Below are 18,128 nucleotides of genomic sequence, written 5' to 3' on the forward strand. Positions count from 1 at the left end.
AATTTCATGGATGCCTTTTTTGCCGAACGCATGAAGATTCCCCTGCTTCCATTATCTTCACCCCTGCGAATTACCGCCATAGATGACAAACCCCTGGAGTTTGAATTCGTCACAAAGTTCACGGCGGAACTATCTGTACAAGTTGGGGCGCTGCATCAAGAAAAACTTTCATTCTTCATCATCCCCTGTCCTTCTACTCCAGTAATATTGGGTCTTCCGTGGTTACGTCTGCATAACCCCACCATAGACTGGTCCACTGGGCAGATCTCTCGTTGGAGTTTATTTTGCCTGCAACATTGCCTTCCGTCAAAACCCCTCGAGAAGGTGAATGTCTCCTCTGCGGAATTAAAGACTTTGCCCTCCACTTACAAGGGATTTTCCGATGTGTTTTGTAAAAAGTCGGCAGAGTTCCTTCCCCCACATCGCTCCTACGATTGTCCGGTTGAACTCCTGCCAGGAGCTATGCCCCCAGAGGGCGCACCTACCCTCTCTCTCCTGCAGAGACTACCGCTATGAAGGAGTACATCCAAGAAAATCTCCAGCGGGGGTTTATCCGCCCTTCTACCTCTCCTGCAGGGGCTGGGTTCTTCTTTGTGGAGAAGAAGGACGGAGGCCTTCGGCCTTGTATAGACTATCGGGGTCTGAATAAGATCACCGTGAAGAACAGGTACCCCCTGCCCCTGATTGCCGAGCTCTTTGACCAGCTGAAAGGGGCAAAGATTTTCTCCAAGTTGGATCTCCGGGGGGCCTACAACCTCATTCGCATCCGGGAGGGTGACGAATGGAAGACGGCATTCAACACTCGGGATGGGCACTATGAATATCTCGTTATGCCCTTCGGCCTATGCAATGCCCCTGCCGTCTTCCAGGAGTTTGTTAATGATGTGTTCCGAGATCTCCTAGGAAGGTTCGTAGTCGTATACTTGGACGACATCCTGATCTTTTCCAAGGATCTTGAAAGTCATCGCTCCCAGGTGAAGGAGGTACTCTCTCGTCTGAGGAAGAACTCTCTCTTCGCCAAGTTGGAGAAGTGTGTCTTCGAGGTATCCAAGATCCCCTTCCTAGGATACATTATCTCTCCAGAGGGATTTGAGATGGACCCCGTGAAGGTGTCGGCCATCCAGGAGTGGCCTCTCCCACTGAGTACCAAGGCAATCCAGAGGTTCATCGGATTTGCTAATTATTATCGACAGTTCATCCGGGGGTTCTCTTCCCGCATTGCACCTATCCTGGCCCTCATCCGGAAAGGGGGTAAACCCAGCCTGTGGCCTCAATCCGCCATAGAAGCCTTTCAGTCCTTGAAAGAGGCCTTCACGTCCGCTCCTGTTCTCCGACATCCCAATCCTGCACTACCCTTCTGCATCGAAGTCGATGCTTCTGAAGTCGGAGCCGGAGCTATCCTGTCTCAGAGACACTCCACTGATGGAAAATTGCACCCCTGTGCGTTTTTCTCCAAGAAGTTCTCATCCGCAGAGCAGAACTATGATGTCGGAAATCGAGAACTCTTAGCAGTCAAGCTTGCCCTTGAAGAATGGCGTCACCTCCTGGAGGGCTCTGAAATTCCTGTCCAGATTTTCACAGATCACAAGAATCTGGAGTTTATACAGTCCCTCAAGAGGCTAAATCCCAGACAAGCCAGGTGGGCCCTTTTCTTTTCCCGTTTTAACTTTGTTTTGACTTATCGCCCAGGTTCCAAGAATCTGAAAGCCGATGCCTTGTCTCGTAGCTTCACTCCGGTGGATCGTGACCCTGAGAGGCAGGAGCCAATCATTCCACCAGTCAAGATCATTGCCTCTCTGTATCCCCAATTTGCCGACCAGATTCTGGCTGGGCAGTCCTCGGCTCCTCAAGATACTCCGATTGGCATGGCCTTCGTCCCTCCAGAACTTCGCCTGGCCATCCTGCAACAAACCCACTGCTCCAGACAAGCTGGACATCCTGGTCCGGCCAAGACCCTTGAACTCTTGAGGCGCCTAGTCTGGTGGCCTGATATCCGCAAGGATGTAAAGGACTTTGTGGCTGCTTGTAATGTCTGTGCCACTTCTAAGCCTAGCCATTCCCGCCCCAGCGGGTTGTTACAGCCTTTGCCGGTTCCCTCTCGTCCGTGGACGCACCTCTCTATGGACTTTATTGTCGAACTTCCTCCCTCCGGTGGGAATACTGTGATCTGGGTTGTCATTGACCGCTTCAGCAAAATGGCCCATTTCATCCCTTTGAAGAAGTTACCCTCTGCGGTGGAATTATCCCAACTCTTTATTAAGTACATCTTCCGCCTGCATGGTTTCCCGGTGGAGATTGTCTCCGACAGAGGCACCCAGTTTACCGCCAAGTTCTGGCGTTCTCTATGTAAAGACTTGGGAATAACACTTAAATTTTCATCTGCCTACCACCCGCAGACGAATGGGGCAGCTGAACGTGTGAACCAAGCCTTAGAACAGTTCCTGAGGAACCACGTGTCTCTTTGCCAGGACGATTGGTCTGACCTCCTCCCGTGGGCAGAGTTTGCTCATAATAATGCATGTCATTCCTCCACAGGAAGGTCTCCATTTATGGTGGTGTATGGACAGCACCCTCAAGCCTTTCCTCAGGACTTCGTGTTGTCGGACGTCCCGGCTGCAGATGATCTGACAGCCCATATGCTTGCTATTTGGGCCGCAACCAAGTCTAATCTGGAGAAGTGTGCTCTAGTCCACAAGACTTTCGCGGATCGCCGTAGAAGGCCCTCTCCTCCCTACAAGGTGGGTGATAATGTCTGGCTCTCTTCCAGGAATATTCGCTTGAAGGTGCCATCTCCCAAGTTGGGTCCGAAGTTCCTGGGTCCGTTCCCCATCTTGGAGATAATTAACCCTGTAGCCATCAGACTTCAACTCCCACCAGAGATGAGAATCCCCAACGTGTTCCACGTCTCCCTGGTGAAGCCCACCGTCTCCAACCGTTTCTCTGGTGTCCAATCTCCTCCTCCTGCTGTCTCTGTGGAGGGTCAACAAGAATTCGAGGTGGAGAGAATCCTTGATTCCAGAATCTCCAGAGGGTCCCTTCAGTACCTCATCCATTGGAAGGGCTTTGGCCCCGAAGAATGCTCTTGGGAGGGACATCGTGATGTGCATGCTCCTCGTTTGGTAAGAGACTTCCACTCCAAGTTTCCCCAGAAACCAAGTCCCGGTGGTCCTGAGGCCCCCCGTGAGGGGGGGGGTACTGTCAAGACCGCCGGGAGCGCGAGGAGTCGCGTCCGCTCCCGGCGGCGAAGAATTCAAGATGGCGGCGCCCAGTCAACCCACGTGGGTTCCGACGCCGGCGCCGTGACGTCAGCGCGGCGCGACGGTCGCAGGCGCGCTGATGCTGGCGCAAGGGCGCCAAATTCAAACATAAAAGGACGCCTGAGACGTCAAGATGGCGCCCGAAAATAGGATTCTGTTCCCTGAGAGTTTCCTGGGTTCCCTTGCTGTTTTCCCTACTTATATCTGCCTGATTCCTTGTTGTGACCCCTTGCCTGGACCTGGACTTCGCTGATACTCTGCCTGCTATTGACCCCCTGCCTGGACTTTGGACTTTGATTATTTTCTGCCTGCCTTGTGACCTGTAGCCTGAACCCGATTACCCTTTCTGCTTAATCCCTGGATACCACGATCCTGATCCCTCCTGAGGGGCTTCCTCCTAGATCCGGACTACTCCCCAGAGGGGGCTCCCGGCTCCCTGACAGTGAATGGGCGGTCGGATCGTGGGACCGCATCAGCGAACAGATGTGGCCGCGATCCGACAGGATTTTTTGCTACTCTTTTTTTGCTACTCTCTCTATGCACAGGATTTCCAGCTGGCCTCCCAGAAACTTTACCTCTAACTCTGCTCCACTGAGACACCCATTCCTGCAAGTAGGTTTCATTTTACACTTTCATCAATGAGGGCACTAGAGCAAGGTTAGAAAACTTTATAGGGATATCTTTTTATGTTATTGGTATTTTAAGTCCTAGTGCCTTCTGTAGACAGTGAAATCTACAAATCCAACTTAATGGCAATTAAATGTGGGGACCTGTCAATTATAGGCATAAAAGTTTTAACATGCTATAAAAGCCCTGTCTGACTTATAAACCTCTGATTGTAAGCTTTAAAAAATCATTCACTTATAATAGTCATCAAAATCTGTTCCTGGGATAACATTTAGCCAGGTTAGACACAAAATTTAGAATATGGTGTAATCTTATTATAGAAGAACCTGCGTAAATTCACGGCTAACTATACAGTGTTAGCACTATAAATGCTATAACTACAGTATGTGCTGTATAAGTACATGGAGTACATGGATTAACACATTATATGCCTCATTAACTGCCTGAAGGGCACAGAGCAAAGTGCAAACAAAAAGTTGCAAAGCTACAAGTTTTTTTGCACTTCGTACCCTGTCCTAAGGAAATAGGTACAAAAGGGCAGTTGTCTATTACAAGTTGGAAAATGCATGATATATATATATATTTATATACACAAATCAAGAGGTCCTCTGCACTCAACCCATTAACAATATATTTAAGACAGAGGGACTAAGTTTCACCCGCAACTTACTTGCTGCTTTCAAGGTTAAAACTCCCAAACTTGGCTGCCCTTTTATTGTCCACCAGTGCGATCACCTGACTATAGTTGGAAAGGGTGGGAGCTACAACATGGAGCTGGTCACTGCTCCTGTATAAACTATAACAAACAAGGGAAAATTGTGCTCACCACTAATTTTTAAAAACATTAAGAGACCAAGTTTGGGAGTTTTAATCTTGAAAACAGCAAGTAAGTTGCAGGTAAAACATATTCCTTGTTTAAAATGTTCTATTTTTATAATATATTAACAGCATTCACAGGCAGCTGAATGGTGGAGTAAACTATGAAGCAGTGCGAAAAGATAGTGATGGGCGAATTTGTCCTGCTTCGCCACGAATTTTGCGAATTGGACCCGTCGCCGGCGTCAAAAAAACTTTGATGCCGGCGGTGAAATCGTGACGCCTGCAAATTTTCACTGCAAATTCGCACCTGGTGAATAAATTCGCCCATCATTACTAAAAGATTCTTTGGCAGTGAAATATAAATATAAATGTTTACAGTATATATTTACAGTAATATATAGTCTAGCCATACAAGAAGCATGCACTTAGGCTGAGCGCTGAGAACTTATATCAATACATACAATTTACACAGAAGTGCACCCAATACCTAGGTCTCCACCTGCACACTGTACCTAAAATGCAGTTTACATGACCCCTAATAGTAATGCTAATATTTTGACTGCAGGATGAAGGTGTATCAGCTGGAAGAATTTTTCAAAGGTTACAGATCCCAGTTATTTTAGGGCCTGCCCAAACATATCAGTGTCCAACTGGTTCCCATTGAGGGCCCTGCAAAGTCATTTAAAAAGATCAAACAGATCTTAAATGACACAGATGCAGACATCTTTGTGATTCTTCTAAAAGATTCTGCAAACAGTCTTTAAAATATTGTAGTCAGTGGCTTAGCTAGAAATGACAGGGCCCCCATTTTGGAGTCCTCCCTAAAAACTGGGAACAAGACATTTTCATAAACATATATTTAAAATTGCTTATAAATTAGTACCTCATCTGGGACTCCTGGGCCCTCCAGCAGCCACAGGGTCAGATTCATATATAGTTACACCCATGGTTGTAGTGACAGCATTTTGAATACCATAAACAGAGGGACAGCACCATTGTGTGACCTCTGGGGGCCTGTGGATGGGAAGTGGGACGTCTCATTATGCGTTTGCATAAAATAGATTCCTTTTAAGGGTATTTGGAGCTCCTCAAATAAAATTGAGCTGGGCCCCAGAAACGTCTAGTTACTTCTCTGGCAACAAAGCTTAGAATATAAATTCCCCAAGTAAATTCAATTTGTGTAGGTTGTCTGGAAAACAAGAAATATCAGATAGTCTCTGAGTCTCTGAGCAGGATCCTGTGAGCTACCCTGTAGGGCCAAAGGGAGCCCCATTCAAGCAGTACTGAGGGCATTGCCTTATAACTTGGGTCATTGCATCTTGGCTTGGCATACAGTAAGGAGTACTGTATAGTTATTGTTCTGCACACAGAACACTCTCTCCTAAGGGATTGATTTCACTTGTCTTACTGTTCTACTTATACGGGGTAATAGGAAAATCAATCTGGACCCGTATAAAACCATGCCATTTTGTGTGTTGGCTCTGCAACAGGAACCTGTGTATGTGTGTGAGCTGGAGATGCCACACCAGTAGTACAGGATGCACTTTCCTTCCAATTCGCAATCCAATCGCCAAAAGAGCAGCCAAGTGCGGATCAGCATTTGTGGGCAGCACAAGGGCAATGGGATTTTACAGAATTACCAGTTAACCCTTATTATTCTTCTTTGTTGCACTTTAACTTGTTCACAAAACGACCTGTTGAGAGAATGCTGAGTTGGTGGATTGTGTTCATGTGAATAGCAGGGAGGAGTAACAAAGCATGCGGCAATTACCCTATCGTAAGTTATCTCCTTCCATCTGGCCCAATGTTATAGGGCGAGTGCGGATTTAAAAGTAAAAAGGCATTGAGAGACCACGTGACCAGCTTGCTTATCTAGCGCTGCACCGAGACTGAGAGGCAGAGACAAGAAGAAGGTGAGAATCTGGCATTTAGATCTGCTCTGGCACTGACAGATACTGCACCAGGGATACCATCCCCACACTCTCACACACCTAAAAGAGGGTGGGGCACACCAACCTATCTTAGGGCTACTCCTTTTTTCTCTGGCCCTAAAAATTTTAAACAATCTCTACATACTTTAAATTCGAGCAGTTTATATATATATATATATATATATATATTCTCTCTCTCTCTCTCTCTCTCTCTCTCTCTCTCTCTCTCATTTTAGTGTTTTTGACCTGGCTGTTTAGCTGGCATCAAACAGAAAATTTAGAAACAGCTGGAGAAAATCGTTGTTCCTATTACTCGATACATTGATGATATACATTTCATTAAGGCTTAGCTATTGACGGTGAACATGTACATACTGTACATACTTTATCTCTGAAGATAATAGTACAACTAGACAATCCAATATATTCCTACAGATGTTACTTTACAGCTAGGTTCACTCACAGTTGAATGAGATGTATACTGTAATTGCATTGGCAAGCATCCTCTAAAACTATACTTTATAACACTGCGTTTGCTTTTTAACATTGTTTGCGCCTTAAAAAGGAGATACCGTGATTAAACCAGAATGAAGCCCCTTATTTTACGTTGGGATGTTGACTTTTGACTGTATCCCAAAATGTCTGCATTTATTTGTAGAGGTGGGATTGGTTTCGGGGAGAAACTTGGCAATAGAGCGCACTCTGACAATGGGAAGGGGGTTCCTCTAGACATGGAGGAAGAATCATTACTAGGGGGTAGCGGCTACCCATGTGCCATATTTATATACAACTAATTGCTATTTTTAAGACAGTATATCAAATGCTGTTCTATATATTTTTTATTTTTTACTCCAGAGTGTCTGTCGCATTTGTTGCCCTTTAAACTTATTATCTATTGCAGGAGACAAAGCCTATCCCATCTGGTGTCTGATAGGCGCTCATTTCCCCTGACCAAACGAACACCCATCGCACACACCACGTGGAAGTGGAGAGATACCAACAAGCCGGGCATTGTCATCAGATTGCTGTGATCAGCACAAGGTGCCAGTGTTGGTGGTGTACAGGGTGGCAGTGTTGGTGGTGTACAGCCGGTGCTGCTGGACTGAAGCTGAGAATCTGGTGTATGCGCCTAAATCTCCACTAGCGCTGCCAACTCTTTCCGGCCAGTTGAGCGAGTGCCAGCGTTTACAGAAGATTTTGGCTGGCAGAGTCACATATCCAATGACCAGCATGAGCTTCCCCGGTTGCTGGCTCTTTCTTGCTGTGTATGGGGCTGTGTCAGTGATGCTGGTTGGCACTAATAACGCCGGAGAGCTATTTACTCAGGACATACTGCAGCTGTACGGACAGAACGGCCGACTGAGTAGCAGCAATGTGAGCCAACTGCTGCATGGCTGTGATGCACGCGGCGAGTCGCACAACCTGGAACATCTGCACTTCAACCAGGTAAGCGCTGCGCGACTCGTTACCGTCTCTGTTTTGAATTCTGTCTGTCTGTCCTACTTAAGGCGCTTAATTTACCATTGAAAGCGCTTGAACTACAACTACCTCTGCTGTAGCTTTCCCAAGGAGCTGCAGATTGAGCGACGCATGTAAATTGCTCCTTTGTACCGTATGCTACACGAAAAACAACGAAATAGCAAAAAAGCAATTTTATTTAATAAGTAACCTCTCCATTGACTAAAACAGGAAGATGCCCCTGGCCTCCGAATGTAAGTCTGTGAGTAGCATACATCACACACAGCAGGGGGATTGAGCTATCATTATTATGAGATGGTTCCCATTTATTCATTCATAGATATTAAAGAACTTTAAAGGGATACTGTCATGGGAAAACGTGTTTTTTTTAAAACGCATCAGTTGATTGTGCTGCTCCAGCAGAATTCTGCACTGTCCGAAATCCATTTTTCAAAAGAACTAACATATTTTGTTATATTCAATTTGGAAATCTGACATGGGGCTAGACATATTGTCAGTTTCCCAGCTGCCTCCAGTCATGTGACTTGTGCTCTGATAAACTTCAATCACTTTTTACTGCTGTACTGCAAGTTGGAGTGATATCACCCCCTCCCCCCCAGCAGCCTAACAACAGAACAATGGGAAGGAAACCAGATAGCAGCTCCCTAACACAAGATAACAGCTCCTTGGAAGATCTAAGAACAGCACTAAATAGTAAAAGCCAAGTCCCACAGAGACTGATTCAGTTAAGTAGGAGAAATAACAGCCTGCCAGAAAGTTATTCCATCCTAAAGTGCAGGCACAAGTCACATGACTGGGGCAGCTGGGAAACTGACCAAATGTCTAGCCCCATGTCAGATTTCAAAATTGAATATAAAAAATCTGTTTGCTTTTTTGAGAAATGGATTTCAGTGTAGAATTCTGCTGAAGCAGCACTATTAACTTATGTGTTTTGGAAAAAACATGTTTTTCCATGACAGTATCCCTTTAAGATTTCTTTTTAGATGGTTTCAAAACATTCTACCTACACAGATAACAAGTTGACATCCAGTAATAAGTAAACAGCTTAAAGGAGTTGTTCACCTTTGAGTTAAACTTTAGTATGATATTCTAAAACAATTTGCAATTGGTTTTTATTTTTTATTATTTGTGGTTTTTGAGTTATTTAGCTTTTTATTATTCAGAAGCTCTCCAGTTCACAGTTTCAGCAGTCTGTTGCTAGGGTCCAAATAACTCTAAAAACCATGCACTGCTTTGAATGAGAGACTGGAATAGGAATAGGAAAGGCCTGATAGAAAGACGAGTAATTAAAAGAATCTATAACAATAAATGTGTAACCTAACAGAGCATTTGTTTTAGATGGGGTCAATGACCCCCATGTAATAGATGGAAAGAGTCAGAAGAAGAAGGCAAATAATTCAAAAACAATACAAAAGAAAAAATGAAGACCTATTGAAAGGCTTCTTAGAATTAGTCATTCCATAACATACTAAAAGTTAACTTAAAGGTTAAACCCCTTTAATGTACATGTACTGTTGTCTTGTAATTCCCACAGGGGCGATCCTGGCCCCAGCAGCAGTTGCTGCTGCCCCCCTCCCCTGGAAATTCGCTCTTAAAGTACCAGGAGCAGCATTTTTGACGCCCCTGGTATCTAGTGGGGCGCTGCCGCCTGAGGCGACAGCATCAACTTGCCTCATTGGCGAAGCACCCCTGAATTCCCACGTGATCAGGCATGACTCCACTGCTAGCTTTATCTAATATCTTTGTTGCCGAGGAGTTTTGTTGAACTGCAAAACCGAGACATTTTTTGAGCCTTTAGCGTTTGACATTTCTTCTGCCTAGTATTATGTTGCAGTCCAGCTATGGAGATTATCAGTAGCAGTGTTATTGCAGTGTAGCTAAAAGAAATATAATCTTCCTGGTGTTTTCTGAAACTTGCTTTCTTACTTGTGACTGGGTGTTACAGAGCTGTACAGTGCAGCGATGAGCAGTGGGGACCTGTACTACTCCTCCCGAATATCGAATTTCTGTCGGCTGCCGATAATATCTCTGCATGTATTGCCGATCGTACGGTTTTCAGTGGGAGACTGTCACCAGCTTTGTCGGACATTGATTAAAATGTTTGGTGGTTTTAAAGGTTTTTCAATTTGCTCTTTATATTGTCTGCCCTACTGTTCTGAATCCTAAAACATTGTAGCAAAAGCCAGCTGATAAGGTCACACAGGGAGATTTGTGGAGATTTAGTTGCCCGGTGACTATTCGCCTCTTCTTTGGGGCGACTTATCTCCCCGGACTGCTTTCCCCTGCTTTCCGCCTGCTAGAATTAAAAATCACCAGTGGCACAGCACTCATGGCGCTGTGTTTTACGAAGTTGCACCGAAGTTTCGTCATGAGGCAACTTTGGGCGACTTCGGAAACGAATTGCCGCTGCTGCTGATTTTCATTCCAGCAGGCGGAAGGCAGGGAAAAGCTGTTCGGGGAAATTAGTCGCCCCAAAGAAGAGGCGATTAGTCGCTGGGCGACTAAATCTCCCCTTGTGGCCTTACCCTAAAGGTGGCCATAGACGCAAAGATCCTATCGTACGAATTGAGGATTCGTTCGATTTTCGGACTGTGTGTGGAGAGTCCCGACATTTTTCGTCCGGCGGAGATCGGTCGTTTGGTTGGTCGGACAGGTTTGATTTTGTCCGTCCCGTCGGAGCACATTGCGCTCTCATCGTAATCCGATCGTTCGGCCATAGGGCCTAAAGTTCAGATGACCTCCGATATAGCCATGCCCGTTAGTGGCATATCGGGGAAAGATCGGCTTGTCGCCAAATGAGCAGATCTTTGCATCTATGGCCACCTTAAGTGACTGAGCCTGAGTAAGGGTTTCAGTTTGTAGTCCCTTAGAAAGCCATGGATGACATTTGTCCCCTGTTTGTCTTCCTGCGTCAGACCTAAACCCTTTGTATTATACAAAGCTTATTTGTTATCTGTTGTGTAAACAGGTGCATTTTTGCTCTTTTTAGCATGAATAGCTGAATAGGGAAATGAGTTGAAAACACTTTCATATTTTGGTGTTTTTATTCCAGAGACACATGCAAAGATTCAGGACAAATCGCCTCTCTTCGTGCAAATAATCTCCCCGAACTGCCTTCTGCCGGCTAGAATCTAAATCGCCGTCGGTATGGCACTTGGAGTGCTTCATTTTCCGAAGTTGCCTCACGAGGAAACTGCGGGCGACTTTGGAAAAGGAAATGATTAGTCTCCTGAAGAAGAGGCGATTTGTCGTTGGGCGACTAAATTTCCCCAAATCTACAGGTGTGTCCCTGCCCTAAAGGCATGTGGTGTTTTTGACTCCCTGTGCTACTAAATGTAAAGGGGAAAATACCCACCTTTTACTTGAGCTCATTCAGTTAGGGTTTTGAAGAAAAGATGCATAAAGATGCATGAAGTGAACTGACATATGGGTTGATGGAAGAACGTGGAGGCATCATTCAACAAAGTAGGCCATAGACCAGTTCTGCATACGTGAACAGTGACAGAGAAGAATAAGCAGTAAATGAAATGTATGTCCATGATATCCATTTTTACAGTATATTTGACAATTGACGTAAAAAAAATCTAGGGATATACAATGAAATTAGTACATATAAATCAACTGATCAACCATTTCCACCTCACCTTACCCACCATTTACAAATTAAAGGAGAAGGAAAGTCTTTTTGCACTTGGGGGTGCAATGTTAGGCATCAACATGTACTATGAGCTATCTCCCATAACCCTGTATTCCCTCACTTGCTAAAAAGCCATCCAACCCCTTCTTAAAGCTATCTAATGTATCAGCCTGTACAATTGATTCAGGGAAAAAATTCCACATCTTCACAGCTCTCACTGTAAAAAACCCTTATGATAATATTTAGACGGAACCTCCTTTCTGCCAATAGGAATAGGTGCCCTCTTGTCAGCTGGAAGGAGCTACTAGTAAATAAAGCATCAGAGAAGTTATTGTATGACCCCCTTATATATTTATACACAGTTATTATATCACCCCTTAAGTGCCTCTTCTCAAGCGTGAACAATATGAACTTGGCCAGTCTTTTCTCATAGCTAAGATTTTCAGTTGCCCTTCTCTGAACCCTCTCTAATTCAATAATGTCCTGTTTAGTGATGGGCGAATTTATTCGGCAGGCGCCAATTTGTGGCGACTTGGCACGATTCACCGCCGGCGAATAAATTTGCGAAACGGCCACAAAAATTCGCTGGCGAAAATTGGACACTGCCACATTTTCGCCAAAAAAAGGACCCCGGCGTCAAAACGAGACACCGGCGCCATTTCGTGAATTTTGCGAATTCACGAATTTTTCGGGAAAGCGGAACGGCGCAAATTCGCCCATCACTACTCCTGTTTGAGTACTGGAGACCAAAGTCTCTTATTCAAATCAATGCATGGTTGCTAGGGTCATTTTGACCCTCGCAACCAAATTGCTAAAATTGCAAACTGAAGAGCTGCTGAATAAAAATCCAAATAACTCCTAACTCTAAAACCACAAATAATAAAAAAATATTAAAATGAATTGCAAATTGTCTCAGAATATCACTTTCTATATCATAATAAAAGTTAAATCAAAGAAGAACAACCCCTTTAAGTTCTGTATCAACAGATTCTTTCTCAGATCTCTAAAATCTGTGTAGACCTTTTTATAAAAGGTCTAGGAAGACCAAGAAATGAAATTCGTTCATATAGGTTATAAAGCTGAAGTACCAAATAAGCTATATAGAATACTATGACTTTAATATTTGTCATTTCTGAAAAGGTCAATTGTGATGCATGACTCCTTAACCACTTACAGGAATAACGTTTTTATTATACAAAAGTAGCACCGTCACTGCCTACAATTTTATTATTTACAGATTTAAATTCATTCTGTCATCTTCCAATAAAATCATACATAATTTATCAATGCGTTTCTTCTCAACTCACATCCATCATTTACGAGTACATTCAAGTTGCATTTTAACAGAGGAGGCAAAAAGCTCTCTGATAGCGTTAAGAGCTGGCTTTCCTTGCAACAAAAAAATTTTTGTTTTGTAACACTAAACTGCTATCAGTGCCAAATAGTATTTGCTAAGTCTTCCTCGGGGCTCAGTATGAATGGCTGTCTGATGAAATGTTGGAGTAACAAATCACTTTTACTGAGCAAAAACTTTGACATGAGCTTATGGGCTCCTAGACATGAATGGATCTACAAAGAAACAGTATTCACAGGAAAATGCAGTCTGCATGAATGGAAATTATGAGTAAAGCTGGCCATACACTAAGGGGCAGATTTATCAAGGTTCGAAGTGAAATCGAGGGAATTTTCGAAGTTAAGAAATTCTGAATTCAAAGTAATTTTTGGATACTTCGTCCATCGAATAGGCTACTACGACTTCGACTTCGACCTTCAAGTCGAAGTAAAATCGTTCCGACTATTCGACCATTCGATAATCGAAGTACTGTCTCTTTAAAAAAACTTCAAAAAACTTCGCCAACTTAAACCTGCCGAAGTGCTATGTTAGCCTATGGGGACCTTTCAGAGCATATTTCTAAGTTTTTTGTATTCGAAGGAAAACCAAACGATAAAATCGTTTGAATCGTACGATTCGAAGTACGGTTGGAGTACGATCGTACTATGCAAAAAATCCTATGAATTCGACTTCGAATTTCGTAGTATTCAATTTGATGGTTGAATTTCGAAGTATTTTCAACTTTGAAATTCTACCCTTGATAAATCTGCCCCTTTTCATTTGGAAAAAGACTGGACCCTTTATTGATTTTCCCCCTTGAGGTGGGCCAAACTTCCTTTCCAGGGTTGTGACTCGAAGGAGGGCTAAACAATTTTTCAGAAATCAGTTGGACAGGTTGGTTAGAATAAAAGACCCAGTGGGCCTACGACCCTCGTGAGCCTCTCATGCGCACACATGGGCTTCTACTCACATCCCTTGTTGCTTAAAAGGTCAATGCATCCCTTTCTTAACACAAGTTTCATTACTAGGGTACTTTTGATTATCAATTGCAAGGTAAGAAGCTAATAATAAAAAAAAGGTAGTTAATCAAATTTCCAGTGCACAAACTGGCATATACACTTCATATAATGAACTCCTCCTTACCTGTAAAAACATAGAAGCAGGATTCAATTAGGAGAAGACAGAAGCTTTTTATACAGATATGTCTATGTAAACATAGTTAAACAGTCATTATTTCAGGTTAGCTATCTGAAAACAGATAACCTAAAATGAAAATATAAACCATTTTAATGAAAAGAATAGGCAAAAACATTACGGACATTAGCCCTATTTATTGTGCTCTCATTGAAGAGGTAATCCATTCATCATTAATAGCAAGTCTATTTGAGAAGCAATACCTTACTAATCCCATGTCATTACAGTTGTTTTGTTTAAATGGTGCCTTAGGAGTGCAATTGGTGTACCAAAAGGGTCTTAGATACGGGAGTCCAGGCACCCCCAAGAAAAATAATGCAGGGCCCCAATACACAAAATCGTGGGTAACCAGTGACATGAATAAATTAAAGGTGACCTGCAACACACAACCCAACGCCTCCAGACCAGCCCCCTGCACAACATTGTGGGTGACTCGCAACAATAGAAAAATCATGGGTCACTTGCCCTGGCAGGATCTACCCTAGATACGTCACTGTGTACCAATCTGTGCTTAAAGCTTGGTTTTCACTCTGCTGCATCTGATCTTGGCACAATGAAGGAAGGAGATCACTCTGTGGTGCTAGCTCATAAGTACACCTGGCTGATATAGTTTTCTGCAGTACAGTAACAGGAACAGTAACCTAGGGGACCAGGTAAGTGATTATAATCATGGGGAGGGGGAGCTTATATTTGGTACATGAGAAAATATGGGTCTCTGCAAGAGCTAGGGGCTATATACAGAGTGAAGCTGGCCATACATGGTAAGATGAGGTCTGACAAGGTCACAAATAAGTGGAAGTAGATAACAGCTTATTAAGAGCTTATGATTTAATCGCAAGCTCATTGCACCCATTTCAATGTAAAAAATAGAGTGGAAAATGAAATAATCAGAAGGTGGATATATTTCAAAGAAACTGCCGACTCAGTCCAGCCAGTCCAAACCCCAGGGATACCACAAAGATGTAGAAGACAGGACATCAATTTACAAAAGCACATATCCAAGTAGCAGAATCAAAAAATTATACATTATATTGAGCTTGAAAAATTATTTCTTACACAAGCATTTACTAACACCAACAGATTACCTCAGCGCTTGATATATTATTTTAAAATAATTATATAGAGATTATGTCAAAAATCAAAGATAATATAGTGTGCTCTAACACAAATTTCGTATTCAGCTTTATCAAAAGCCCTTTGAAAAACCTTGGTTTAGGCTTGGGTTTGTGTTTTTTTATTATAGGGTAATCACAAGACTACAGCCCTTGACATCCTGCCTTCATCCTCTTTAGGCTTTAGACAGAATGAACCTATTCAGCAATTTCTTTGGTACATTTTGTTCTTCTCTTTATTTCAATCTTGTTTTTCCATTGGAACGGATGCATTGATTAAATGACTGGATCAATAATGCACTAAAGTCACTGTTATCTTTCTGGTAACTGCAATCTAGTGAATTGATCAATATAGTCAACATTTGATTCCCTTGAGTAGTGATGGGTGAATTTATTCGGCAGGCGCGAATTCGCTGCGATTTCCCGAATTTAAATTCGCAAAACCGCCACGAAAATTTGCTTGCGTCAAAAAAAAATGGACGCCCTGGCGAATGTGCGCCAGCATCCTAAAAATGGACGCGGGCGTCAAAAACGAACGCCGTCTTCAAAATCGAGACGCGGGCACCGTTTCACGTATTTTGCGCCGTTTCGGGAAATTCACAAATTTTTCGGCAAATCGAAACGCCCCAAATTCGCCCATCACTACACTTGAGATGATTTTGTACATTTTTAAGCACTTTCTCATTATATGAGGGGGTTTCTGTTTCTTTAAATATTTTGACATAGTTTCTACCTTGTAGGTTTCAGAGCTTGGAATTTTTTTTGCTAAACAGCAACTCTGTGCCCACTAAAAACATACATGAAATTGTTTATATTAATATACAGTGAAACTTGCTGAGCATATGAGTAAGTGCCTGTTATGCATTAGGCCGTTTTTGTCCTAATTTCCTAATGTCCTAATTGAATTTTAACTTTCAAGTTATTCTTACAAATGCTTGAATTTTTGATGCGTCTTGCATCTTAAGGTGGCCATACACGGGCAAACTAAAGCTGCAGATATTGGACCAATTTGGCAGCTTATCTGCCTGTGTGGGGGCGTCCAACGGGTCTCCCCGATCGATAACTGGCCAAAAATTGGACTGATATAGATCGGACAGGTTTGATTTTTCCCGCGATCTGGGACTGCATCGGATAGTTGATGCGGTCCTGCGATCCGTCGTGCCCATTCCCTTCGTATAATCTGATCGTTTGGCCCTAGGGCTGAACGTTCAGATTAAACCAATATCGCCCTCTCGTTGGTGGGCAACCTCGCCAAATGAGCGGATCTTATCGTGTATGACCACCATTGCATATTGGAGATAACTGTTAACCCACAGACTGGAGTTTATTTATTAATTATTTTAACTGTTTTTATCTCTAGAGCAGAGCTCACATACACCGTTTACAAATAAAATTAAGAGGTTTAAAATACTAACCAGATGCATATCCAATTAGTCTTTACCTCATACAGTCATGCACAAGTCACTTATTGCTTTAGGTTGTGCATGTGACTGCCAAAGAATTCTTGCACATGCCCCCTGTAGTGTAACATTAATGCTGCAATGCTTAGTCCTTGTCATTAACACAGCACATATTGTATTTCAAAGTAAAATGACTCATGTGCTTAAAAACTACTTGAAGAATATGTTGTTTTAACACATTTCCCTGATTTTACAATTTCCAGTTTCCAGTAACCAATGTATTAGCTCCCACTGAGCCGTTATAGAAACAATTATAATTTAGAAAAGAAAACATGAAAACATGTTTTGTATGACCTCTCCCTAAGTAAAAAAAAAAAGGATGTCCAGATGTCTAAGGCCAATCATTCTATAAAGTGTGACTGTAGTTCTGTGCTGCCCCATGTCTCTTAGCAGTAACGGGAATGGCATCTTTCCATCAACTAAATTAAATACAGTTAAATTTCAGGCTCAAAGACCTCTCAGTGAACTTTTATTTCAATATATTTTGCGCTTGAAGAATGTCTCAAATTATTGCTCATGAACAATGAACTCATTCGCTAAGAGATTGCACATGCTTTAAAGGTGGCCATAGACGTTACAATTACGATCTTTACTGGAAAAGATCTTTCCAATAAAGTTCGTTAGTTTCAATACACACGTTTAGAGCTGAATCATCAGATATACTGGTAGAAACACTAGAATTCTACCTGTATCTGACGATTCAGCGCTAACAATGGCTGATGTTACAAAAATTAGTTTTTGTATGATATTATCTGTTCGTTTATGGCCACCTTTATGCACAACTCATTGTCCCAGAATTCCAGTATAGTTGTGGCTGTCACAATTCAGGTTGGCAACAGTGTGTGAATTGTATACATTTGGGTGCAAACTGCAGCTGCAAGGCAGAATGGGGCAGCCTGGAGGTAAGATATGGGTATATACTGCCATTGTGTGTAATACTGGTAGCACACGAGCCACTGTACAGAGCACTGGCTGTAGTCCGATTGCCATCTTGGAGTCAGGAAGAAATGTTTCTTCCTCTGAGACAAATTGGAGAGGCTTCAAAAGACTTAAAAGTTTGAACTTGATGGACGTCATTTTTCAACCTACATTACTATGTTACTATGAGCACCTATGAGTGCAGCATATAAAGGGATTAGTTAAGGCCAGGAAATGTGCAGGACTGTCTTACTATTTGCACCTCATGAGCAAAAATAGGCTCATGAGTCACAGGGAAATTGGTTTCTTATAAGGATGAGTACAGCTACTGTAGGTGCAAGTACTGTGTGTATGGACATTA

The 18,128-nt window shown here is 42.9% G+C and overlaps 1 protein-coding gene across 1 annotated transcript in view; it reads left to right on the plus strand.

Annotated features, from left to right (window-relative positions):
• Nucleotides 1-7,353: 7,353 nt before the first annotated feature.
• The window catches only part of slc39a8.S (solute carrier family 39 (zinc transporter), member 8 S homeolog), a 33,199-nt gene continuing 22,424 nt past the window's right edge, over nt 7,354-18,128 (plus strand). Inside the window, exon 1 of the mRNA XM_018243394.2 lies at nt 7,354-8,080. Within this exon, the coding sequence (XP_018098883.1) occupies nt 7,856-8,080 (225 nt within the window). The 5' untranslated portion in view covers nt 7,354-7,855. The remainder of the gene's footprint in view (nt 8,081-18,128) is intronic.

The sequence above is a fragment of the Xenopus laevis genome, chromosome 1S (assembly GCF_017654675.1).
Source record: "Xenopus laevis strain J_2021 chromosome 1S, Xenopus_laevis_v10.1, whole genome shotgun sequence".
In the NCBI taxonomy this organism is placed as follows: Eukaryota; Metazoa; Chordata; class Amphibia; order Anura; family Pipidae; genus Xenopus; species Xenopus laevis.